This window comes from Callospermophilus lateralis, chromosome 1 (assembly GCF_048772815.1).
Source record: "Callospermophilus lateralis isolate mCalLat2 chromosome 1, mCalLat2.hap1, whole genome shotgun sequence".
NCBI lineage: Eukaryota > Metazoa > Chordata > Mammalia > Rodentia > Sciuridae > Callospermophilus > Callospermophilus lateralis.
The window spans coordinates 15,124,867-15,152,588 of record NC_135305.1 but is presented as its reverse complement, the minus strand read 5'-3'; the positions used below and the strand labels follow the sequence as shown (position 1 = coordinate 15,152,588).

The 27,722-nt window shown below is 35.0% G+C and overlaps 1 protein-coding gene across 1 annotated transcript in view; it reads right to left on the bottom strand.

The window, feature by feature from the left end:
• Positions 1 to 1,044: 1,044 nt before the first annotated feature.
• Kdm7a (lysine demethylase 7A) overlaps positions 1,045 to 27,722 on the bottom strand; it is an 80,727-nt gene continuing 54,049 nt past the window's right edge. Inside the window, exons 10-20 of the mRNA XM_076832677.2 lie at positions 23,877 to 23,968; positions 21,390 to 21,479; positions 17,208 to 17,420; positions 15,166 to 15,290; positions 14,825 to 14,979; positions 13,525 to 13,622; positions 12,872 to 13,020; positions 12,526 to 12,734; positions 10,873 to 10,958; positions 8,227 to 8,500; positions 1,045 to 7,578 (exon numbers count right to left, since the gene is read on the bottom strand). Coding sequence (XP_076688792.1) covers positions 7,484 to 7,578; positions 8,227 to 8,500; positions 10,873 to 10,958; positions 12,526 to 12,734; positions 12,872 to 13,020; positions 13,525 to 13,622; positions 14,825 to 14,979; positions 15,166 to 15,290; positions 17,208 to 17,420; positions 21,390 to 21,479; positions 23,877 to 23,968 — 1,586 coding nt within the window. The 3' untranslated portion in view covers positions 1,045 to 7,483. The remainder of the gene's footprint in view (positions 7,579 to 8,226; positions 8,501 to 10,872; positions 10,959 to 12,525; positions 12,735 to 12,871; positions 13,021 to 13,524; positions 13,623 to 14,824; positions 14,980 to 15,165; positions 15,291 to 17,207; positions 17,421 to 21,389; positions 21,480 to 23,876; positions 23,969 to 27,722) is intronic.

Sequence of the window (27,722 nt, the reverse complement as noted above, 5' to 3'; positions counted from 1 at the left end):
TACTCTAAAACAAGAGGGTGTTAACACGTACAGCCCACAACAAGGTATTTCTTAGCCCCACTGATGGAAATATAAAACCAAGCTAAGAGTCTAAATGAGAGGGGGTGCTAATGACTCAAAGGTAAACTTGAAGGGTAAACATCCCACAGACCTAAAATAGTACATGTGGAATTTCTCAAAAGAACAGATTTGCTCAGTTTAGTCTCCCACTAGTTGTATAAAAGCAGGTCAGTCAAGAAAGAGGCAGCACAGACTGCTTTTGGTATGACGACAAAGACAGCAGCTACCATGCTCTGGCATCACAATTTTTTGGTAGTAGGGAGAAGGGGAGCCACAGTCTCTGGTGCTTCTGCTACCCATTAACTGTCTTCATCCAAGGCTTCCCTGCTGCCTATGAAGTGCTGCCCCAGCATCCCTTCCCCCTAAGCCCATGGCTCCTCTCGATTCCTGCAAGGTTAGAGCTTATCCCCATTCATACCATCCCTGATCTCTCTTAGGCCTTAGATCCAAAACTGAACTCATCCTCCTCATTGCACCTACACTTACCCTCTCCCCTTCGTGAGACAGCCAGGCCACCATGGCTCCTGGTTATCCTTTGCCATTTCCATTTCACACAAGGCTTGGGCTTGTTATGCTCACAAGTGCTAGAGCAGTGCATGGTACACTACAGGTACCCAGGTTGGGGTCAATGAGTGCTCAGAAGTGTTCATCTATAAACACCCACATCCATGTCTGCATCTCAGCCTCATCTTGCCGATCATCCTTCTCTTTCAGCCATCACACTTCTCCAGAAAAACATCTACTAAAATAATAAAACACATTATTTTTCACATTTAAATTTTCAGAGGAAGTAAGGAACAGTTTTTCACATTCTTAAATAATTTCCTGAGATTTCAATAAGAAAAAGGGAACAGAAAGTCATAATTGGATATAGAATTTGGATTTTTTTTCTTTCAGAGACATATTTTACACAACTTTTGAAATTTATACTTTCAAACAAAATGAGCAAAAAATACACTGAGTGCTAAAAAATCAAAACAGAAGTAATACAATTTTAATTTTAATATTTTAAAATACAGAAATTGGAAAGTAAGAATACCAAATACAACTTTAAACAAGTCACTGCTTCCCCTATAATAATCAATGTGAGCTACTTAAAGACTTACAAATTCAGAGTAAAACAGAAACAAAATAAATACTGTACACTTTCCCTGCCTGCAGGCAAAAGATGGGAAATACTGTTATGAATCGAAAAAAAATGCTCTTAAAGCTTCCGCATCCAACTCCCCAGCCACACCCCATTTCACTGTCACACAGTGTGCTTCTGTATTCCAAGGACACACATGTGCACACACATTGGCTGCCTACACACATAGACAAGACACTACTCCGCAGACACTCAAGACAAGAAGGGTAACAGTCACCTGGGACCGCAGACATAAAAACCAGTAAGGAAAGTCAGTCAGGCTAGCAAAACATTACTACAAAACTAGTAAGTACCATAGCCAACAACTGTCCCCTTTTCAAATTTCACAGAGTTAAAACCCCCAAAACCAATACTACCCCTCCCCATCACCACCCTCCAACATTCCCCCAAAAGAAAACTTGCTGAAGCACTGGCAAAGTTAGACATTTCACAGTAAATGTGAAAATTCATACTATATAATCTCTTAAAATGAACCTTTTCACCCTCTTTCCACAGCATGAAACTGTTATGGCTTAATTTATATTAAAAGTAGAAAAGTCTTTTCCGAAGGAAATACAATCTGCAAAGATGCTCGTGCATTTCCTGATCGGTGCTACTCCATGCCTAATAACTGCACGACTTGCTTTGCAGCCAGAAGCTGTTTGTGGAAAAACTGAGGCTGTAGCTTTTGATTCAGTCTAACCATAAACTGTAAGGCCCTTAGTTTGGTTTAGGTTTCTTTTATAAGATAAAATAACCTTGGGGTTCACTTAGTTAAGTTACACCTCAGGTCCCTGACTATAGTGTGGAAGTTATATGTATGCTTTGTAAAAAATAAAACGTTACTTTTGAATCTTAGAGGGAAGAAATGATTCTAGGCAAGGAATCAACTCCTCATTATATATTACATTTAATGCTGGTAATTTTTACCAACCAAAATCCACCAAATAAATATAAGAGTATGCCTGGGTTATTTTATTACTGCAAAATATTATATATCCTAGCACTTAATGACCATTGTTTTGGTGAAAAACCTTAGGGGGAAATAGCTTATATTTTGGAAAAGAAATGGCCAAAATAAAACTGGTTGAAAATAAGTTTGTTTGTTTGTTTTTAAAGGAAGTTCTGTTTATGAGTGCTTTCTGAAATAAAGAAAAGTGAATTCAGAAGGTCATGTTTTGCATAGGTAAACTACTTGGAGGTCAAGGGCTACGTGGTAGCCAGGGTATATTAGTGAAATAGTGCAGAGCAGATAAACTTGTTGGAAGAATCATTGAATACAGTTTTAAAAAGGTTTTAACAAAAATGTAATGTTGCACTTATTAAGACAAAGTCTTAAGACACAAGAAGGGGCACCAAAGGCAAGAGGCGGAATCTAAGGGTCTCTCAACTCAGTATTATTTCCTCCTCCCAACTAAAGAAGGAAAAATTTCTACAGAGGAATAAAACCAGTCCATCACAATAAGTTAACTGCTTTGGAAATATGCATTTGTTCTGGATGATCTTAAAACTGTTTATGTAATATCAAGTATTTCTTTGACTTATGACATGCTCACTGAGAAACAACTTAAAATAAGGGAAGGGTTTTTAGTAAGGCTGTAGTACTAAGTTGACATTACACTCAACAGCAATTTAGTAATAAGTATAGTAATTTCTCCCCTTCCTTTCCATCTGACCTCGAGCATATGAACATCATCTACGGCAAGGCAAGCAGAGGCTGCAGTGTCACAGAACAGGAGCTGTTTTAGGAAGCAAGGTTTTATTCTATAGATCCCAAGCAGATTCACCCTGTGACCCAAGCAAATCACTGCCCTGTCAGGTGTACATTTGTCTCCTTTTTCACTGGCTTTCCTAGGCTAAAGATACAAGACGCTCACCCTCAAGATCACTTTGAGTGAAGGTGTAGGACATCAGGAAAGGACTAGGGAGACTTCGCTTCTCTCTCTTTTGAAGTGCAGGGGATCTAACCAAGGGCCTTGCACATACTAGGCAAGAGCTTTTCTGTATATAAGGAGAAATTAGGTCAATATTTAATGAGAAGGATGAATTTCTGAAAGATGTTTATATTATGAAAGGCCTTTTCTGTCCCATGCAAAAACTAAAAATGCTTATTTGTTGTAACAGTGATTTCTAGCAGTAGCATACTGGGCCATGCAATCATTCCCATAAACTCTCCGAAGCCTTACCATTTTAGAAAGCATCTTTTGAAACAAGCAGATTATTTTCTGTAGAAGACATAGTCAGTCTCCTTTCCTGCACTATTCCAAAGATTTCTTTGTTTACCCAGGCAACTGTCACCCAACCTGCACCTGTCTGAAGAGTTCCGTCTTTCTACCAGTCCCAAGGGTAGTTGCTAAATAATTTTTAATTCCATAACTTATTCCATTTTTCTCCAGCACCTCAAAAGTATGCCAAATCTGGAAAGCAGTACTAAAATCTAAAGGTATCTTTTAATCATTTTACATCATCTTCATGAACTTGAGAATAAACTCTCTCACTTTCCTATCCATAAACTAGCTCACCTCTTTTTCTTTCACCTCAAGCACAGGATCTAACTGTAATTCAGCACCTTGTTAGAGAATCTTCAGATTTTTTTAGATAGCATATATTTGATAAGAAACAACAGTTTTCATTTAAAAATGTATATAAAGATGCATTCATTACGAGTTGAAACTTAAATAATGATCAATTCTCTGTAAATATGAAGTATTAATAGATTAAGGAATGTTTTTCTTCAGTAATTATTATAATAAGCATTTTCATCCAAATTTACAAATAAGACAACTAAGACTAGAAAGGCTAAGTGACTTATTTAAGGTCAAGAGCTGACACATCAGAAGCAGAACTTAGACCAAAACTCAGGACCTTTTGCTTTCTTCCACATCATTTCACATCTTTATGTTACCAACATTATTAACTAACTTTTGAAATGTTTCTTAAAAAACTCAGGTCGATTTTACTTCTACAGTGGGATATCTCAATTGAAACTAATAGAGATAAGCTACTTTTTTTTTTTTAATGAATGAGCCCTCTTTTGCTGAAGTTTGCCTAAAAGTGAAAACAGTACTGCTAAGTTCCTGGAGAAGACAATTTCTTGGGCAAAGACTACAACTGCAACTTGATATTACCCTACCATACTAAATAGTGCGAGGCACACAGTAAATGTTTGATAAATACCTGCTGATCCCATATGAATACATACAGTAGAGTACAATGAAAAGGCAATACTTAGGGTTGTTAAAAATAGAACATTCAAGTTAAGTATTTAACTAGTGATAAAGATGAGCTTGTTTCCTCTCTGAGTTTATGATTTCAGTCTTAATGTTCAATTTTGTATGCTTCAGAAAGAACTGATACTTATGAAGTTCAAATGTATTCCTAAGACACTGGATTACTATAAACTGCCAGCTTTGTATTGTTTACATCACTCGTCAGTACTGGGGAGCATAATATTGTGTGATGATGTAAATTACAGTACAGTGGATCCCAAGTTAAGAATCAATATAGGAAAATTACTATCAATATAGAAAAATTACTACTACTGTTAAGTTGCATACATTAAATCATTAATTCTTGATTTTACATATTTGTATTTGCTTACAACTAACTAAATGCTGTCTTCCTGTCTAAACTGTGGTATACTGATCATAAACAAAACTAAGATAAACACTAAAGGTTACTTATGTTACTGTTGAGCCCAGAAACCGGCAGTCATTACCTCAAAGTTCAGTCAGTTCCAAGAGATAAAGGAATGCATCATAGCAGTAACTTTATAAGAGGTTTGATTAGAAAAGTCACTGGATGGGTGGCTGAATTTTTACCAATTCAGAAAAAAAGATACATGTATTCTCTTATAGTGGTTATATGACCTTGATGAAAGTTTTGGAACTTAGCCAGTTAGTGAGCTAAAACTGCCAAAAACAAATCCACAGTACTTTCACTTAAAAATTCCACATATTTGCTACTCAGAATTAGTGTTTATTGATCTAAGGACACAGGGTGGATAGTGGCCACGATTTTTTTCTTTAAAAATAAATTATGTTTTTTCTCAATTTTTACGGCTAAAGAAAAAAGTAATTAAAAATAAGTTGTGAAAATTATAAAGAAAAAAATCCAGATCATGATGTAACTGGAAAAAGAAATTATAGTCCTATTTCTTAAACCAAAATAAAAATATGTATACTATAACATCAAAACAGGGTCTATAAAAAACCAAGACACACAAGTATATAGAGATATACTGTGGAGAAAGGTGAGAGAATCAATCAAACCCAGATTTTTGCATCTTGATATATGATGACCAGCCAATGGTTGACTACAGCCATCTCTCCACTAGTTAGGTATTCTACAGACAGGGTTTTAAGTAGGTTGTCTACAAATTTTAAGGATTTCCATAAAAATTATTTTCCTGGACATCCAGATAAGATTCAGACTCTGGCCCAGACACTCTGGACCAAAAAGGCCAACTCAGAAGTTATTTCATAGTTATCTCATGAAATACTGGAATGGAGACAGAGTAAGAAATATTTCTCTTTGGAAATACACATTTGAATACAACCATGAAAGATAATGGTATAGTTTTTTTTCTTAATAACTTAAGTGATACTTAATACAGAAAAGTCCTGCTACCTTGCTTATTAAAAAAAAAAAAAAAAAAAAAAAAGACAAATCCATAGTATGGCCATATTTCTTCTCCATAAAAATAAATTCCAGCCTATTTGCCTATATTGTCTTTGTAGAAATTTGTAAAATGCTATATTGTCAGACTTAGGAATAGTTCCACTTCACCCCTAGAAATCATTTATTTTTATACCATGGATGGGGGTGGGGGTAGGGAAGGGAAACCAGAAACTCTGATAAGCAACTGAAAACTAATATTTAGTAAAAATTGTACATAAAGGAGATAAATGATTACCTTAAAGTTCAACCAGATAGTTAACCTAAGTATACACTGGTCAAGTTAAGATATATGGAAGAAACTGCAAAAAGAAGCACCCATTTTACTCCAAATCCATATATGAAATAATTATGCACAAGGTTAAGAAAAAGTAAACACAAACACACACACACACACACACACACACACACACGATCTACTCCAACATGCTTGCATCTATACAACTTAATATAGTATAATCCTATTATATTACGACTTATTATGCAGATTTGTATATCCTACATCAATTCATACTTTTCAACAAATTGGATGTAAAGAATAAAAGCATCATGAGATATAACCTTGCAGCAGGCGTTGGCCCTGTCCTCCAACACCGACAGTAGGAAGAAGGCCCTCTGTAGTTACAAATGTATTTGGAAAAAATACATACATGACTATTTAACCAAACTTATAATACTTTCCGCACAAGTAGGAAAAAGATATTAAAGCTGTTCTCTTTGGGACCCAGATATCATCAGCAGAAATGAAAACATAAGAAGCCTAGTTCTTTATATTTAGAAGAAAACCACAATGTCAAAGGAAATGAGAAATGAGGGATCTTTTATGAAGTTCTGACACATTGGCTATGGAAGTATTTCCCTGCAAAGAGAAGAGTCTTGAAGAGTCATCACAAAATGACAGGGGGGTGCAGAGGGAAGGTGGGGTATAAGGGAATCAACCTGGATAACAGTATGCACCTTGAATGTTAGCAAAAGCGAAGCTAATAGCTTATAAAAAACACATGAAATATATAAAATAAAATGATTTTCATATACATCTTAATTTAAAATAATTAATGCATCAAATCCCTGTTTAAGACTTTAACCTGAATATCAAATTTAAGAGTCCAGACTAGTTACTGTTACCGTGGTTCTTTCCCACATGTAACACACACACTATCAAAAATAATTTAAAAACCTTCACATTCTTAAATCTAAATTAGTGAGATATTTCTCCAGAAATCTTCCAAATAAATAGCTTTAAAAAAGAAAGAATTTAAAAGCTGTTAACTTTAAAAAAATCTGTTAAATAAATTATTGATAATTCTTTACCCTACTACTGAAAATAAAACAAGACACTACCAACAACAAAATGAAATTCAAGCCCTGACAAGAGACCCTTTCCAGTTCAAGGTCTCTTTTTAAGGTTCTACCCTCCTTCTTCCTCTCCCCCACCAGGTCCAAAGGGTTATTGCTGAGTGGGTGTGGCACAGTGAAAATGCAGCATCAGGTTCATTCTGTTCTTCGGGCAGTGTTCTTACTGTACACGCAAATGTTCCAGGCAGGGGGTGGTGGAAGCTCCAGGCTTCTGCACCCCAAGACTGGTCTCCAAAGTGAAGAGTGGCTGCAACAGTGGCTCTGTCACACAAAGAAACGTGCATGGCCATTTCTGTTCAACTTAAGGATCTTTCCAAGACGTTGTTTGGCTGTTGCCATTCCTTTTTTAGGACGTTTACCTATAAAACAGCAACAACAATGAAAAGCATACTCACCAGACAGCACAGAAAGACTTAAAGAGAATTTTACAGTAAGCAAGCCCATTAGGCATTTGACTACACCAAGCCACACTTTTGGACTTCAACTGGGTTTTTTTGTTGTTGTTGTTTTTTATGTGGTGTCAGGGATAAAACCCAGTGGCTCATGCCTGCTATGCAAGTGCTTTACCACTCAGCCACGACTCCAGTCCATGGACTTACACTGTTTAAAACTCTTCCCCCTCATCATACTGGGGTAAAGACTAACCTCTTTCTAAACAAACTATGGTTTTCAGCCTCAAAATGTACTGCAATTTCACCGAAACCTCACAAACTGCTCTTCCTTGGGTACCTTAGGTCATGCTCTCTCCTCAGCCTTCCTTTCTGTCTATTCTATCTATTCCCCAATTCAGCTTGGTTAACTCCTTATCATCTACTTTTAGGGTCTGCCTCCTCCTGATCCTCAGGGTTGGCCAGGTAACTTCCTTCTTTGTTCCCACAATAGCTTGAGCATACTATTACAGAGCTGTCAAAATTCATGAGATAGTGAGCATCTTGAATGAAGTAACAATGCCATTACTGCCAAACACAGTCAGAAATATACTTAATCTGCAAATATTTAAAATTTACCTTTTGTTGCCTGGTTGCTGATAGGTGGTGGATTTGATGCAGGTCTCTTGGTGGGGTGAAGGGGCACTGAAAAGGAAGTTTCACCAACTGGCCTTTCTGGGCTTAGGCTGCCATTACTCATCTGGCATGACCCTGAAAGCAAGCTGGAATTCTGCATGTACTTTCCATTCTGAAGACCTGAGCCACTGCTCTCCATATAATTCCTACTTTGCACCTTCTGACTGGTTTCTGATGAACCTTCCTTTTTGATGCATTTCTGGCTTCTGCTTAGGTCCTGGAAAAAAAAGGAAACAAAGCTGAATTTTTAGGGTTTATGATAAGTGAGGTATTCAAACTCTACATTAGCAAAGTTAAGAGAGAGAAGAAACAAACTACTAAATTTTAGTTTTCTTAATGTATTAGCTACAGATGACCACCCTTCATGATGGTCATCTCATCCATAATAAATCTAATAGTTCAGAAGAATCCAGGTCTTGAAGTTGCATCATAACTAAGTCAAGAAGAGGGGGAGGAGGGAGGGAGGGATAACAGAGGTGTCTGCTGCCATTCCATGAGCCATGGGGGATACAAGATGGGACACAGAGACCCAACCATTTCCTTAGCACATCACAGCTTCCACAAAACTCTCATGATGTAATGTGCTATATTTTTGGAACTTAACTTTGAGTGCCTGAGTTCAATACCCGGTACCACAAAAAAAAAAAAAAAAAAGGACTTTAACCTCTGTAAGGTTCATCTACACTGTATTTGTTTGCTAGAAAAATCCCTAATTCCAGAACCCCAAGCCTATTTTTTATTTGACTATAATTCCTCTGTAAGTCTCTCAAGACTATTGAGTTAATCTTCAAGCAGGTAGACACTCCTAACTAATGAGTCTTGAAATTAACTAAGAAGGTCATGACCAGCTGGAGAAAGGAACAGACTGGCCATGAAGAGTACCCTGCAGTGTGATGTTTCAGAAACTAGCTTTAATTATGCATGCATGTGTATGAAAGAAATGTGAAAAGCATTTGATCTGACTCTGCATTGATCAAATAAGTTTCAAAAGTAGTATTAAATACAGAATTGCTGTAAATTAGTATAACAAATATTCTAGACCATAATCCTATAATTTAACATGCCATTATAATATCTCTCTAGATTATAGACAAAAGAAATTTGATTTGCTCTACTGTGATCTTGCTAATCATATGCCCTCTGCTTCTTCATTTATTTTCAAAGACAATACAAAACACAAAAGCCAGATTTAAATAATAGCTTACTTTTAATTTTTTAATAGATTATTTTTAATTCTAAATCCCTCTGATGTTAGTAAGTAACAAACTGTATACCCAGCAACTACAAAATCACACACTGAAAAAGTGAACTGTAACCGGTAAGAAATTTCTTACTTGACCTTTGACTCTGGAGCATATCCGTCTGCTCAAAGAACTAGATTGCACAAAGCCTTGTTTAAAAAAAAAAAAAACTTGGGGTACAGCACTTGCCTTGCATGTGCAAGGCCCAGCATCACAAAAAAACACTGCCACAAAAAACCTGACTTTTTCTTATTGCAAAAGTACTAAAATTTAGAAAATCCAGATAAGCCAAGCCAAGAAAAGAAAACCACCCATAATTCCACTACTCAGATATCAAAATATTGAATTCATGGAGGCAGAGTCTTACTGCCTTTTCTGTGCAGACACATACATCTCCCCCTCCAACTCAACCCAAGGCTCTGGAAGACACTTCCTGTCCTGCTGAGGTCTATCAGTACAACACTAATCTTTATTCATGAGAGTCTCCTTTCCTCTTTCTTAAACTGCCTACTCAGCTCCCCTCCTCTCACCACTCCCCCTCAAAGTGTTTTTTTTTAAACAAGAGAGAAATGACAGTATTTCTGCATTTGCTTGCTTTACTTTCCTTCTTAAGTATGCTTGGGGTTGGGGAGTTTTAGGGGCCCCACTCCACTGCATGATAACACTGATTCTTTCTCTGGCTGCCATTTTCTAAGGCTTGCCGCAAAAGGTTCTTTGTTTGATGTGACTGTAGTTTTAGTTTTTTTTTTTTTGTTGTTGTTGTTGTTGTTTGTTTGTTTGTTTTAATGCTGTTTGGGGTTCATTCTATATGGTATAAGCACACATATGCTGAGATCCTAAAATATCTAGTTTCTTAGAGCAGAGGTTTTAAATTTGTAGTCAATGGAGATTTGGTGATGGCAGCACGCACCATTTAGCAAATGTAAGCAAAAGTCAATTAAATATTTTTTTGGGAAAGATAATCTGTAACTTTCATCAAATCCTGAAAGAAATTTAGTATCAAAATGTTTAAGAGACAATATCAGAGATGAAAAAGAGATGGATGCTCTTTTCCTCATTTTTCACTCTAACCAGATAAAACCTTACAGGTGTTTGCTGCCAACGGTTTCAACTCTTTCTTGAAAAAATTACTCTTTTCCATATCACATATCACATTCTGTCTTTAAGCCTTGAAGCATCAGGCATCACAGCAGAATCTCTAAAAATGGACAGTTGTTCAAATGTGCATGTAACTGCCATTCTTTGGCTTCCTAGAGGTCGTAGTTAATAACCAGTTACAGTTTTAGAAAAGAAATCAAAATAATGATGATTTTAAATCTCCTTTTAATGTTTCAACCTTGAAATATACCTGAGGATTAAATCTGGAAGTTCTATCAAATTGTTTAACCCAGGAAGAAGTCCTCAAGTCTTGATCTTCAGTCTTGACATGGTATCCTAGGGAGAAGTTTTAATTGAATTATCTTTGTACAAACTTGATTTTAAAGAACAAAATTAGCTTACCATTTTGTTAATTCTTTAGACATTTATTCATATACCTTCACTTTTGCTACACTTTTTCCCTCTCAAAACAAAAACAAAAGTTATCAGCTTACAACCAAACTTGTTACTACTTTTTTCAGTTCTCTCAAAGACTCTTTATATGACAGGTTTTATGTCAGATGCTAGAACACCTATGGCCACATATTGTTGACGTAAAACCAAATGTAATATACTCTCTAAAAATGGTATGTTTTCCCATACAGAATTAAAGGCACGTGTTTGCTTGAACTTTGTAGCTATTTCCATAAAAAGAGCTTTCTTTTTAAAGGACCAATCAGATTATAAGAAGACAAAAATGGAGCAGTGGAAGGACAGAAAAACCCAGATTTAAATATGAGTTTTTACAGTACCAAATATACTTTAGGCACACTATTTAACCTTCAATGACTTTGGGATCAGAAAATACTAAGTTCAAATTATAATAGCTCTGAATAATAGCTATCTATGTATATGTAAAGTATGAGCAAGTTAAAATAAGTTCACTAAGGCAGGTGCAGTGGTGCATGCCTGTAATTTCAGATTTGGTCTGTTTTACATTTACTTTTTGTTTTGTCAGGACTGGGGATAAAACCCAGGGCCTCGTGCGTGTTAGACAAGTGCTCCACCACTGAGCTATATCCACAGCCCAATACCAGTTACTTGGGAGGTTGAGGCAATAGTTCAAGGCCAGCCAGCCTGGGCAACTTTGTGAGACCCTATCTTAAAATAAGTGGTAGAGCACCCCTGAGTTCAATTCCCAATACCACACACAAACAAGTAACTTCAATAAATCTTATTTCTTTTCTCTGTAAAATGGGATCAATATTACCTATCCCATAAATGAAATGAATATCAAACTCCTGGTCCACGGCTGACTCTTACTTATGTGGACTGAACACCACTGGCATTCAATCTTAATGAAGTACTGTGTTCTCCCAAAGCCTTCTCAGATTTTTTGGCAAACAAAATTTTTCTCTGGAGGTACAGAGAAGAAAACACTAGGTGGCATCACTGACATGCCATTAAGTCTACTCTTTCCTAATTCTTCCTTTTTGAGGAGGAGAAAGAATATCCTCAATTAGAAACAGTTCAAAACTTGTTTTCCCTCTCATAAAAGGAAAAAAAAAGGTTGACTGTTTTAGTTAAGCAGACCATTTAAGAGACCAAAACATTCCTTCCAACCGGTCAACCTAACAGTGGTGAAAAGGAAACTCCAGTCTTGCAAGAGCAACAGCAAAGTTGTGCCAGTGAAAGCAATTCTCAGACCTGGGTCATTCATATTTTGTGTTCTTATGCTCACATATTACATGATTTGTCTGTCAGTGCTATATATTTTTTTAGTGAATTTTCTTAACACCATGTCAAACTAAAGATGTGTAACAAATAGTCTTTATTCATATAATCTCTAACCTAAACTAGGATTATAGAGCTATTAAATTGGGGATCATATATTTTCAGAGACTTAATAATTTATGTTTCTTACCATATTCTACTGGTTTATCATAGCGATACAACTGCCTAACTTCATGGTTACTGCTATGGCAGCTGTTAGGATCCTGGAGAGAGTTCTTCTCACCACTGCAGTCTGTGCTTTGCATCTGCCTTTGTAAACATGTGGAATAGCGCAACCCTGCCATAGACAGCATGCCCTGAATAGCTTCTTCCTCTGTGCTTGTCGAGGTAGGACATTCCCTAAGGAGAAGGTCATCCAAACAGAAAAGAATATGTTTTCTGATGAAATATATAAGTTAAAAAAAACTTTAAATAATAAAAGTCTTCATTGTGTTTATATCACAATGTAAAACAAATACTACCATCAGCAAGCCCACCTTTTAATTGGAATTTCACTTCTAGATGGCTTCTGACTCTTTTGTAGGAAGTTCCTCATCCCATTAGATTCCTCCTTAAAATTTGATGTTATTTCTTGTTTCTTTTCATCACCTGAACTTTCGGACTCTTCAGTGGTAAAATTAATTTTCTGAGATCATAAATAATTAAATGGAAACAAAGTTATTTAAGAAATTGATCAAGGTTGTACAAACTAATCAAAAAAGACTTCATCCATCCAGAGAAAGTTAGAATCTTTTTTTTTAAAATCTTAATTACCACAGAATTACTTCAATGTTTCATATAAAAAAAGTGAAATCTCCAAGTAACTATGGTAACATACAACCTAAATTTAAAAACACACTATATCGATTTTAAGGAATAATAAAATATAAAATATATTTGTGAAAAATACAATCAATCTAAGAATAATATAGGCAGTGAAGTCATCTACCCTTTCAAAACTGGACAAAAGCTGGATAGTCATAGAATATGTGTGTATAAAATAACTATAGGAAGACCCTGTATTGCATAGGTCAGACAGACAAGCTTTGGGATGGGCTATTATTTGATGGGCTATTATTTCCTCCTAGGTGAAGATCCATGGATGCTTATCTCTCATCAAATGACGGACGTCACAGGGTTTCAGGCATACCAGTGCAGTGCAATCAGCTCCAGAGTCTTCTGAATCGGAAATATCAGAATATTCTGATGATCTATTCCTGAGTTCTGATTTCACACTTGTAAAAAACCCTGATGAAGAAGACAAAGGATGGAAGAAAAAAAAAAAAGCATTAGAACTTTATGAACAAGGTGGCAAGTAGTTTCCAAAGTCTACCTTGCTTCACAATACCACTTGGTCTTTCCTGCCCTAGCCTACTTTTTCTCTACTTTCATTTTCTCCTCATCTTTCCCATCTTTCTCCATAATTAACCAAGACACAGACTGAGGTATTTCTTAAAATGTCTGGTATTTATTGAAGATGATTATATTTATATTCCTTACTTGAGTGAATTAACTACATTTCTTTCTAGAAAACAACCTTCAAACCTCAAGTAAGCTGTTAAGAAACCTTTACTTCTCCTTTTGCATTAGTTCTCTCAACAGAAAACAAAAAGATAATTCTCCAATCCCTAAAATGCATTCCCACAGACGTGAATTTAACGAGCTTATTATAAACAGGGCTTTCCTACTGTCTGTTTCTCTCATGAGGCACTGTCCACAGCACCATTTCTTCCATTCCTGTTGATCAGCTGCCTTTTCACTGGCATGTGAACAAAGGCAAAGTCAACAACTGTATATATACCAAATTTACATGGAATTAGCAGGATCTGAGATATTCAACATACATTAAGTAATACTCATTATCCGGAACATTTACTTATCAAGTACTAAAATACTGCAAATTTTTTTAATTACTTTTTAAAATAGAAGGGCATATGGAAATCTTGACAGATGTTGAGAAATTGACTTTATTTAAGAAAAAAAGATCTGAAGGAGAAGGATGTATTACTTTGGCATCTGATAATGCTATTTTATTTGATGATAATCGATTAACAATCTAGTAGAGGTCTTCCTATCAAGAGGCAATAAAATAAAACTACAGAACAAGGATTCCAAGTAGCTTCAGGTCAGCCAATCATATATGCATGCTAAAACTATATATGTAAAGATCCATAAAACATATGAGCTTTCATGTGACTTTAAAAACTGACTAGACGTGGGTCTCACTTACCCACACGAATCCTCTCACTGATACATCCCTGGCCACTATACCTCATTGGTATTCACATTCAGCATTTCCCTATTCAGACATACTTCTGATTTTTCAGAACAGTATGAGGAACACACTTTCAATCCTATTACAAACTTAAGAATTTTAACACTAGTAAGTTTCTTTATCAATTGTTATACGAATAAAGAGAACTTTAAAATGACTATTACAGCAAACGTACTGTTAAGTGGTTTTCGAGATTCTTCACTTTCTATCCTGTCTATTCTTGAACTCTCTTCTGTCTTCATAATGGTCTTCTTTGTCCTTCTCTTATCCTCTTCATTTTCACTATCTGCTGTGTAGAGACTCTGATCTGCGAAGGGCTGTCTCTCATCTCTGTATCATTGGGAAAAAACAAATCAGAAATAATGCAAGACTATGTATTCCCTCCCACTTCATTTACAGAGCAGAGAACTGAGACACTTTCCCCATAAGTCAACACCAGCAGTATGGACAAGGCAGCGCAAAACAAAGGGAATCCAACAAAAACTATCTGTTTGATACCTGATCTATTGTACATACTTAATTATTCTTCCATTTGTCAGCAGCAGTCGTAGATCATTATCTTTTGCTCTCCATTCAGGTACCGTGGAAGATGGTTGGAGATGTTTGTTGAATTTTCCATTCAGTTTAGAGCTCAAGATGTCCTTAAAGTATAAAAATAGAACTGACTTAACCTCAGGCACACCTGCTCCACTGAAGGAAGACAGGAGATTGCTATTTCCCCATAGCCCTGCCATGCAGAGTGACAGACAGCTGCCTGGGTTTGGAAACATGCAGCAATCCCATATTCCAGAGTTCTTCAAGTTAAAGCATGAGGATGGTTCATCTTTTGGGAGGGCCATTGACAATAAAATACATTTTGTAAAGCAGAATGTAAAATATGCATAAAGCAAATCCAAAGAAAGCTCCGCTCCTGCAGAAGCTAAAAAGAAGGGGCAATATGGTCTTAGATTTTTTTATTCTCTTTTGCTTCTTCCTTCTAAAGTGTAACTGCTGGGCCTTCCCACTTACCCTGACCTTGACCTCATACCTCTCTTCCCATGAGGCACTGTCAGCATCCACACCATTATCACCAGGCACAGAGGCCATGAGGTGAAGAAAGACACGATGGTAGCTCATTTTATTCGTTCTTTTTAATTATTTATTTATTTATTTATTTGTCAATGGACCTTTGTTTTATTTACATATATGCAGTTCTGAGAATCAAACCCATTGCCTCACACACGTTAGGCAAGTGTTCTACCACTGAGTCACAATTCCAACCCCATTAGCTTGTTTTTTTTTTAAATATTTATTTTTTAGTTGTACACAATACCTTTATTTTGTTTATTTATTTTTATGTGGTGCTGAGGATCGAACCCAGGGCCTCGCACATGCTAGGCGAGTGCTCTACCGCTGAGCCACAACCCCAGCCCCCCAGTAGCTTGTTATTAATGTATAAAAATTATTTCCTTTCTGAGATATTTTTCCTTAAAAATAAGTAGAACCTTTTGTAATAAGCTAACACTTCCCCAGAGGGCTATGACTTAAGTAGGTTTAGAACAATATATTATTTTATTTGGGGGTTTTTTGGTACTGGGGATTGAACTCGGGGGCATTTAACCACTGGGCCTCAGCCTCCTGAGCCCCGGTATTACAGATGTATGCCACTGTGCCTGGCTTAGAACAGCATACTCTCAAAACAATGTAATTATGTACAATTTAAAATATTTAAGAAGGTTATAATTTGTATGTAATTTTTTTAATGTTTTAATCTAGTGATTCCTCTACCTTATTCATTGTGGATTACTATCTATCCTGTTCTTAAAATATAAAGTCATAGATGACACAGATCTCATCACAAATTCATTATCATGTTTTAAATGCTGCTGCATTGATCTTATTACTGCCTCTCACTCTCCCTTCTGTCCAATAGGCCAGCATTTCTGATTTTAAAGGGTTTATTCTAATAGTCTCCTAGTCAGGTAGTCAGCCAGGCTGGTGCTATTGGCTCAAGGACAGGTTTGTGTATTTGCTCTTCCCCGACCTAAAATACTATTCTCCAAATTTGTGTATCTACGTGACATCTTCCTGTTAATAAGATGTCAGTTCAAACATCTCTACCTGAGAGGCTCTCCGACCATACCAGCTAAAGCAGCTAGTCACCATGACTATTTATTCTATTGTCCTTCAAAACACTTGGCATCTGAAATTACATTATTTTAGTATATATTTTTGCCTCCCAATTTTTGTACTTGAACTCTGATGAAGTTTCATAAGGACAGGGACTTAATTTTTGCTTACTTTGGCAACTTCTCTAGAACCTAAGAGAGTACAGGGTACTTGGTAAACACTTAATAAACATGTCAGCAAATGAATGAGGTCTATTCATCCTAACATGACACTGATGCCTAGAAAGATTGGGCACCCCACCTTGCCCCCAGACAAAAATATTTGTTGACCCCTACAATTCTACAGCAAATAACAACAAGAATAGGTGATAATATAAATTTTATTACCCCTTTAAAGAACTTTAACAAACAACTGGGTTTATTTTTCTCATCATGAAGTGTAATACTTACCTCTTCCCATGGACACATCTCTAATCTTTTAAGAACTTCCCTTGTATGGAGCTCTAAGATGTCTAGGTTAGAAGGAGTTCGAATATTATTATGATCTCGAAGTTTCCTCATCTTTCGTCGGGAATGGTATGGGGAAGTTGCTTCATTTGAGGATCGTGAAACTGGACACACAGTAGGAATTCCCTGAGATTTAACTGGTTTGCCATTTTCTTCCTTTAAGAATTAGATTCAGAATGTATTTTAAGAAAAAGGCTACTATATATAGACTTGACTATTCAGCCATAAAAACATTCTTAGGAAAAAAAACTATTCCATTTAATCACAGAAAAGAAAAAGACCAAATCAAAGCCTTGGTTTCCCATCTCTTCTCTATATAATATACTATGAACACATTTCCTTGATTTCCAGTATTATACTAATAGCTGTGTAGGAGTATATCATGAATTACTGGCCTAATACTTACTGGTAGGTAGCTATTCAGGCTGCTTCCAGTTCTTTCCAATGAAAAAATTCTTTTTACATACATATTTGTGTAAATCAATACTTACTTTATATATGTATATACATATATATTTAGTTGTTGATGGACATTTATTTGTTTATATGTGGTGCTGAGGATTAAACCCAGTGACTCACACATGCTAGGCAAGTGCTCTACCATCAAACCACAACCCCAGCCCAATATTTACTTTTTAAATCAAAGTCACAGGGCTGGGACTATAGCTCAGTGGCAGAGTGCTTGCCTAGCATATGTGAGGCACTGGGTTTGATCCTCAGCACCACATAAAAATAAACAAATAAAATAAAGGTATGCTATCCATCTACAACTACAAAAAAATTTTAAAAAAATGAAAGCCACACATTTTTGCAGTTTTTTTCCTTATTTTTTTTCATGTTAAATATATTAAAGAAAGTGTATTACAGCAAAATGACTAAATATCCAGATACAATAATGAAATGTTACAGCCTTCTAGAAATAATGAATACACAGAATTTAGTTAATATTTTAAACATTTTATTAAGATTTTGAATGATTCAAAACCCACCCTGATAATGTGAAAACAAAGGAGATTTTTTTCTCCTATCTAATTATATTAATTCTTCTGCCTTTCTTTTCTTTCTCCTTAACTTCGACTACCACATGGGAACATCGGCTCTACCCTAAGCCAAAGCTATCTTCTCTAAGGATTATCTATGCAGTGGTACTTGAGTTTGGTACTTTTTCCTCCTGGTAATTTCTTATGGACCATACATCTATGCAGTTTTAAAAATTAAATAAGAATATCATGAGAAGCAGCAGTCTACTCTTTACCATCCCTGATACCCATTTTTCAAAGGCAACCACTTACCCTGTGGAAACACTTACGTTACATAAAATTTGCCATCTTAACCACTTTTAAGTATACAATTCAGGGGCATTCTGTAGTCACACTGCTGTGCAATCAGCACCCCATCCATCTCCAGAACTTCTTCATCTGCCCCCATTAACCACTAACTTCCCATCCTCCCTTTTTCCCAGCTCCTGACAGCCATTATTCTGCTTTGTCCCTATGAATTTGACAACTCTAGGAACCTCATATGAATGGGATCATACTTGTCCTTTTGTGACTGGTTTATTTCACTTCGCAAAATACCTTCAAAGTTCATCTACGTTGTAGCATGTGTCAGAATACCCATTTTATATACTCTATGTACCAGTTTGTTTATCCATTCATCCACTGATGGACTCTTGTGTTGCTCCTTCCTTTGGGCTATTGTGAATAATGCTGCTACGAATAGGGTACAAACATATCTGTCCAAGACTCTGCTTTCAATTATTCTGAGTACATAGCTAAAACTTGCAATTCTGACAACTGTTTCCCCACCACCACCCAGTTATTTGTCTCTAACTTTCTAAATAATATGTTTATACTGATTTCAGCTTTAGGTATTACTGAATTCCTACTATGTAAGAAAAAGTTTTTTAAATTTTTTTTTATAGTAGTAATGGGCAGATTGCCTTTGTTTCATTTTTATGTGGTACTAAGGATTGAACCCAGTGCCTCACACATGGAAGGCAAGTGCTCTGCCACTGAGCTACTGCCCCAGCCCGAAATTAAGTTTTAATCCTCACATACCACTTCCTAAACCTATCCATTCTTCCCTTTTCTTCAACATTTGGAATTTAAATAGGACTTGGTAAAATATGTTTTTTGATCCTAAATCCATTTATATGCAATTACTATCACTCTTTTTTTTTTTAAAGAGAGAGAGACAGAGAAAGAGAGAGAGAGAGAGAGAGAGAGAGAGAGAGAATTTTTTTTTATTTATTTTTTTAAGCTTTCGGTGGACACAACATCTTTGTTTGTATGTGGTGCTGAGGATCGAACCCGGGTCACACGCTACCACTTGAGCCACATCCCCAGCCCTAATACTATCACTCTTTAAGAGACTTTTCTACTACATTTGAACATACTGAGAAATACTTAAACTATTCTTATTCTAAATCTAGGATTTTAATATTTCTTAGATATGTACCTCTTTTCATTCCTTAAAACAGCCCTAATGTCAGATGTTAATTTACCAGTTGACCTTCATCCTCCACTTAATTTCCTCTTAATTCAAGCTATACACTACAACAATCACTTTCCTGAAAAATTATTTTAATTAAAAACCTCCTTTCTTAAATACCTAGAATATCTATTAATTATTAAAATACCTATTCAGATTTATAGGTTTTTATCAAAAGTATTTACCTCACTGGCTACTCTCACATCTTCCCTCAAGTGGACTGCCTTGCCCAACCCACTAATATCATCCCTCTTTCCAACACAGTTTCACCTAACTTTACTCACTTCCCTTAGGTTTTTTTTTTAATCTTAGTTTTTTCTCTTGCTCTAATTATTTAACATGAATTCATTTCTGAATGACTGAAATTAATTGGATCTGAAAGTTGTATTGATAACTATGTTGTTGTTTTTGTTTAATTTTTGAAGTAACCTGAAGAACCTAAGGTAACCTGGAAACTGCCTCCTCATTATTTCATTACTTCATTGCAATACAATATTCCAAAATTTTCTCCAGGATTTTAGAAATCTTGAGACTCTGTCCAAGACTCAGCTCATTCTATTTCTTCTAAGTGTGTAAGTGCTTTTGGCTTCATTTTCTTCTCTTCCCTTCCTCTTTCCCTCTCTCCCTTCCTCTCTTTTTCTTATACTAGGGATGGAATCCAGGACCTCACATGTGATAGGCAAACACTCTACTACTGAGCTACAAATGGTGCTTTCAAATGTTTGCATCATGGTGGTATGCCGGAAGCCATCCGTGAACTATATGTGAACTATGTATGAACTAAAAGAACGTAGAAGGCATTAGGCAGGAAAGTCTGGTATTGGGGACTTCGATTTTAGAGTCAGATATTTGGATTCAAATCTCAGCTTTGAATGGTACTTTTTCCTTTGGTGAAAAGGAACAACTTTGCTGGTTTGGGAATGCTTAATTCATGTAACTTCCTACCTAGCTCTGTCACAAGTTCTGCACAGTATCATGGGAGATGGAGTGACCAGCAGGAGCCACTTAGCTTCTCAGGGATGGGTGTGGCTTGACAAAATGCCAATCAACATGTTTACTGCCACAAGGAGAAGCAAGACTCCTCCCACTGAAATCTTAAAACCCTTATCCCTGACTTTGATGTCCTCCCCCTTAAAAAAAAGAAGGAGGGTGCCGAGGTTGTGGCTCAGTGGTGGAGCGCTTGCCTGGCGTGTGTGAGGCACTGGGTTTGATCCTCGCCACCACATAAAAACAAACTAATGTATCCACCTAAAACTAAAGATACATAAATAAATATTTTTAATAAATAAATAAATAAAGATATTGTGTCCATCTACAACAACAACAAAAAAAAAATTAAAAATAAAAAACCGAGGACACTTTTCAGTTGTTCAGTTCTACTCCTATCAGGATTAAAAGACCTATCAGGCACTCCCCTTTTTATCTAATTTCTGGCTCTGTCCCTATTAATCATTAATCTATTAATCTATTAATCCTTATTAATCATTTCAGACTTTTTCTTTCCTAGGCAGCTCACACCTCCTGAGCAGGAACCTACCCTGGCAGGGTACTGGTCACTCCACAATAGTGGTAGATTCATTTGCTTCTCAAAACAGAGTAAGTAAGCATTTAGATGACAGTTTCCATCCTTACCTCTATTGCTCGAATTACTTTAGAAAGTTCCTTAATAAGATGTCCAGGTCTCACATTGTCTGGAATTTCAAAGGCATGTTCAGATACAAGCTGTATTTGGATTAACAAAGATAACAAAACCAAAGTTACTTACACTTTATTAATAAAAAACTAACCTACTGACCCTATTTTTGGGTTCTCTAGACTTTGCAGACATAGTCAGTAACAATAAGCCCAGTCTCAGAGATCATATAGTTGGTATAATACCTTCTAAGGAGATCCTCATCATCATTTTATGTTTTATAATCATATAAAATCCTCAAACTGAATTAAAAACAGACTTGTTTGAGTGAATTTTGCTTTATATTGAATAGTAACATTATACTCTACACTTCAAATCCTGCTGTAATTCTAACTACAGTTACTACTACAGATACTAATTACTAAAACAATAATTCAGCCTAACATTTAATTGACAATACATAAGGAATTTTATGGGGAACACAGGCACTTAAATAATCCTAGTGTCTCATGGAAATCTAATTTGAATAAATTTTGGTAAACTCTTTTCCATTTAACAGTTAAAAGCAAAATGGGGAAACAACCCAATGAACAGAAAAAAAATTAATTGTTGAGTCACCACATTTACTCTACTGCAAACTAATGTTATTATTTTTATGCCTATTTCCATATATTAATCTCTATATCTAAGAACATTCTGATTTTTTAGACACATTCAACATAGCAGAGTTTCTACTTTTGCTTTGTACCCTCTACTTGGTTTTAGCATAATTTATTGAAACGAACTGATAATAATAGTAGTATTAACATAAAAACTGTGCTTTCATACTATTAAATAATTTATAAGCATTAACTCATTTAACCCCTTCAATAACTGTATGACACAGATACTATTGGTTTTAGTATTCCTTATCTGAAATGCTTAATTCCAAAAGTATTTTGGATTTTGAAGCATTTCAGATTTCAGATTTTTAGATTAGGGATGTTCAACCTATAAATTATTCCCATTTTGCAACCAAAGGAACTAAGGCACAGAGGTTAGGTAATGTGCCCTGAGTCACATAGTTTATTAGCAGCAAAGCTGATTTTTGTATCAAATATCTGACTCTAAAATCCAAGCTCTTAACCATTAAGGCAAGCTGCCTCTCATCTTAGAGCAAATTTAACATTACTCATGATAACAAATTTTACTATGCACTGAAATCATCTATGAGGTTTCTGGGTTCAGACCCATCCCAGATCTACCAAACTATAATCTCTAGAGAAGGATCCAGAGGTTTTATTTTTAAAAAACTCTACAGACAATGCTGATAAATACACACATTTGAGAACCACTCCTCTAAAGCCTCCAGCAGGAAACAGATTACATAGTTTTAAAAAACATAAGCTTGATTTTGTTTTTATCATGTTAGGTAGTTGTTAATTTGCTTATGCTTTTCCTTATTATCTAGATAATGAAGTCTTTGATGGTGGAAGACATGATTTTTATTTTCTGAATGTTTCCATACTGCCTTTCTCTGTGGATATATAGCAATGATAATAAAGTGAAAGGAAGTGTCAAAATTACTGGGACTATCAGAACCTATTAATTATTGTCTCCCAATAATATCTCTTAAGAGTAGAATTTTAATTTCAAATGGACATTCAAGAAATTAACATGGAAATATATTTTCATTAGCATATTATTTATCACTTATTAAAGCATTATGTGCCAAGATCTATGAGTTGAAATAAAAATGAGAAAGATGAAACCTATTTTTCAAGAGTTCATAAACCCAGAGAAAGGAAAAATGCATAATTTACTCTCTACAGATGTGTTTTAAGTTTTTACTCTCTCTATATATAGATTAGTTTTAAGTCCACTGGCACAAGAAATAAATGCTCTAGAGGGAAGGAAATACCAATTCTAAATAGAGATGTAGGATGATATCTCAAAGGTTTCAAGTACAACTGGGCCACAATTTAGTGAAAATAAAGAGCTCATGCTTGAATATTACCACCTCCTTTTCCTCATTTTTTACATAAGTTTAGCAGAGTGGCAAAGAGCAGAGGTTTGCAATCTTAGAGACTAACTCTATGTCCCTAGTTCACCAGTGTTTTTGGGAATTACTTAAACAGGGTACCAATAGACCTCATCCAGTTGCTCTGTGGATTAAATGAAATCCTGTACATAAAGACAAAGCACATTATAAGAGCTCAATTTTATTTTATTCTATAGCTACATGTTCATCTCTTAGTCAATATCTTAAATATTTTTGAAATATTTTATTTTCCAGATTAAAGACTAAAGATTTACTCAAGTACTTTCTTATCAAAAATATAACCAGACACAAGTACATCTATAAATATTGTATAATAAAATGCAGGCTATATTTTAAAACATGATTTCCATTCCCTTTACCAGTGGCAAATTCAAATGCTGCAAAAACAGCAAAAGTACTCTTTTCTTCTTGACCTTGCTACATAAAAACAACTATAATGACTTACATCTTTTTTCATCCATAATTTTAAAGCAGTATGCAGTGCTTTCACTCCCTGTACTAGATAAGTCTGAGGCTGGAAACCATCTTCTCTCAGTTCTGTAGGAATGAAGTAAGGTGGAGAAAGGAAAAGAAATTAATTTTAGGTTTTGAATAACCAGCAAATGACAAACTGCGCAATTTCTATATTAACAAAAAAAGTAGAATACAAAATAATCAATTCAAAAGACAAGGAACCTAACTATTAAATCTAAAGATATTAAATGCTCCAGCTAAACATATTTTTTTTAAAGACAGAGAGAGAGAGAGAGAGAGAGAATTTTAATATTTATTTTTTAGTTTTCGGCGGACACAACATCTTTGTTTGTATGTGGTGCTGAGGATCGAACCCGGGCCGCATGCATGCCAGGCGAGCGCGCTACCGCTTGAGCCACATCCCCAGCCCAGATAAACATATTTTTTAAAAACACAAAAAGGTGTAAGATAAAAAAGACAAAAAAAAAAAAAAAAAACCAAAAAAAAAAAAAACACAAGCTTTAAAAAAAACAGCTGGAATAGCTATATGAATTGATTTTCATTAAAAAAGGTCATTTTATAATGGCAAAATATTCAATTCGTTAGAAAGACAACTATTTAAAACTTGAACTCAAAAAGAATTACAAAATAAGCAATTCCACAATCATAGTGGAAGATTTTAACACATGTAATAAACAATAGAATAATAAGAGTACTAAAAACAAAAATCTGTAGATTCTCGTTGAATAACATGCAATGTGATTCACTGGCCATAAACAGCACACTGTACTCAGCAACTGTAGAATAGAACATTCTTTTCAAATATATACAGAACATTTACAAAAATCATCCATTTGCCAAGGTCATAAAAAAGTCCCATCAAACATCCAAAGACCTAAATCACCTATATGTTCACAAGGCAACTGAGTTTGAAATCAGTAAGACATCAGTCACAAAAAGATAACCAGAGAAAGCCCACGTGTTTAGAAACTAAGAAACCCAGATAATTAAGAAATAAACTGCTAAATAACATTTAGATTTTTAAAAAGTATTGAAAATCAGAAAACATATAACAACAATGAAAACATACATTTAAATGTACATATTAGAAAAAATGCTGAAATGCTGGGGTTGTGTATCAGCAGTAGAGCACTCGCCTAGCATATGCAAGGTCCTGGGTTCGATCCTCAGTACCATATAAAAATGAATAAATAAAATAAAGGTATTTAAAAAAAGAAAGAAAAAAATGCTGAAAATGAGTTAAGGGCACACTAAAATGTTAAAAAATAAAGAAAAAATGATAAGCAAAAATTAAACAGAAAACATTATTTATTCTCAAACTGGTATTTGAAAAGATAATAAAATCCATAAAAAGAGAAAATCAGTATAAATACAAGTATCAAGAGACATCTTTATAAATGTTACAAGCATTAAATAGTTAAGAGAATAACATAACTTTATATCAAAAATGTGAAAACCTAGAAATGAACAAACTTCTAAAAATTAGCTTATCAAAATGGACTCAACAAACTAGAAAAACTTAATAGTCCTTTATTCACAAATAATATTTATTAGCAGTCAGAAATTCTCCCATAAAGATAAGTATAAAAATCAGATTTCTTCATCAATGAGGTCTACCAGGCATTCAAGAATCTTTCCAATCATATACAAACTCCTCCAGAGAACAGAAAAAGAAGGAACAATCCCAACTTTTTTCCTGAGCCTAGCATAATTTTCATACCAAAATCAATTAAGGACAGATGAGAAAATAAAATACAAGTCTGTTTCACTCACTGCCAAAAGAAACAATAAAAGCACACATACACACATTTTTATACAATAAATATATTTTTCTATATATTCAGAGAACATATTTTACTAGTTTAGATTTATTTGAATATAAACAGACTATAATATAAACTATATTCTAACTTACTATATAGAAATTGAAACATTATCAAGTCCAAGTTTGGAATAATATTAGAAAAATCAATAAATGTAGCCACTAAGTTAAAAAATTATACAAGACAAATCATAAGACATGCAGGAAAAAGCTTTTGTTAAAATGCAACTACTACCAATTATTTAAAAACTAGTCTTTTAGCTAACTTGGAGTAGATAAGGACTTCCTCAACCTGATAAACGCTATCAACAAAAAGCTACAGCAAACCCAAGATTCAGTGATAAAAGGCTGGGAACAAGATAAAGACTCCCATCTTCCCTACTCCTAGTTACAATTGCCCTGGAGATCCTAGACAACCCAGTAAAGCAAGAAATAAGTAAATGACATAAATATTATAAAAGAAGGAACACAATTCTCATTATTCACAGAAGACTATGTGATTATACATTAAAGAACCCACTATAACCTCAGATAAATGAAGTAACAGTTTTTAATAAGATTGCTAGATCCAAAATCAATATGAAAATTGTTTCTATATTCCTGCATCACATGGTTAATAAGCTGAACTATATGAAATTGCCAATGTTTGACCATTTTTTAAATACAAAAATAGCAACTTCATATGCTCAACAGTATGTATAATTATATATGTATATCATTAATGTAATTACAATTATATTATAATATAATTATATCATAATAATTAATAATTAATTCTATTATTCTAATCATATATTATTTAAGTAACAATATATAATGGGACCAAAGCTTTTAGGAATCTGTGTGTAAGTTTTAAAATATATTTATATGACACCCTGCAAGATAACAAACAAGAACTAAATAGATGTTCCATGACAATTTTTTGAGAAAACTCAATTACCTAACTACATGGAATTTTACCAAAATTGATCTATATTCAATATGCTCAAATTAGGATACTAACACTTTTATTTGCTTGATTTTTGGGTGGGGGAGACTGGTGTCAATAAGTAATAAACTAACTCAAAAACTTATGTGGAAAAGAAAAAAAAAGCCAGGGCAAAATAAAGAATGAGGCCAAGGCTTGAAGAATAAAGTATGAGGACCTATTATATATCAATCAATTCTTAATATAATGCTAATATGATAATGTGCTTGGTGGAGAGACAGACTACCAGCCCCACAAGATTAGAAGAGTGACTATTATGGTTTGGACATCAGGTATCTCACAAAAGCTCCTGTATTGCAGGAATATTCAGAGTTGAAATGATTGAACTATGTGAGCTGCAACCTATTCAGCCATCCTAGTTTGAATGGACTGATTAAGTGGTAAACTATAGGCAGGTGGGTCATGGGTAGAGGAGGTGGGTTACCAGGGGTCATCTTCTCCTGAGTCCCGTTTCCCCTCCCTCTCTTCTTCTCACCATCCCTCACCTGCTTCTGGCTGCCAAGAGCAGAAAAGTTTCCCTCTACCATGCCCTTCCATGATGTTCTGCATGATCTTAGGCCCAGAGCAATGGAGTCAGCCAATCATGTACTAAAGCCTCTGAAACCATGAGCTAGAATAAATGCTTCCTCCTCTAAGTTGTCTTGTTGCATATTTTGGTTACAGCAAAGAAAAGCTAAGACCGTGAGTAATGAGTGAGTATCAAAGGTTCCACACATATATCAACACATGAGACAAGAACAGGATAAAAAATGGATTGTTCAAAATATGACCCTGGAACAAATGGGTATTTGTAAGAAAATGACTGCCATAGTTTTCAAGAAAATCAATTAAAATGAGTTAAAGGCCTAAATGTAAAACTTGAAACTACATAAGTTTTTAGTAGGCAAAGAGTATCTTCAAAACCTTAGGATAAGAAAGAACTTCTTAAGGCACAAAAAGCACTAATCACAAAAACTGGGGAAAAAATACTGTTTTAAAATTAATAAAGTTTGTCCTTCAACAGACAC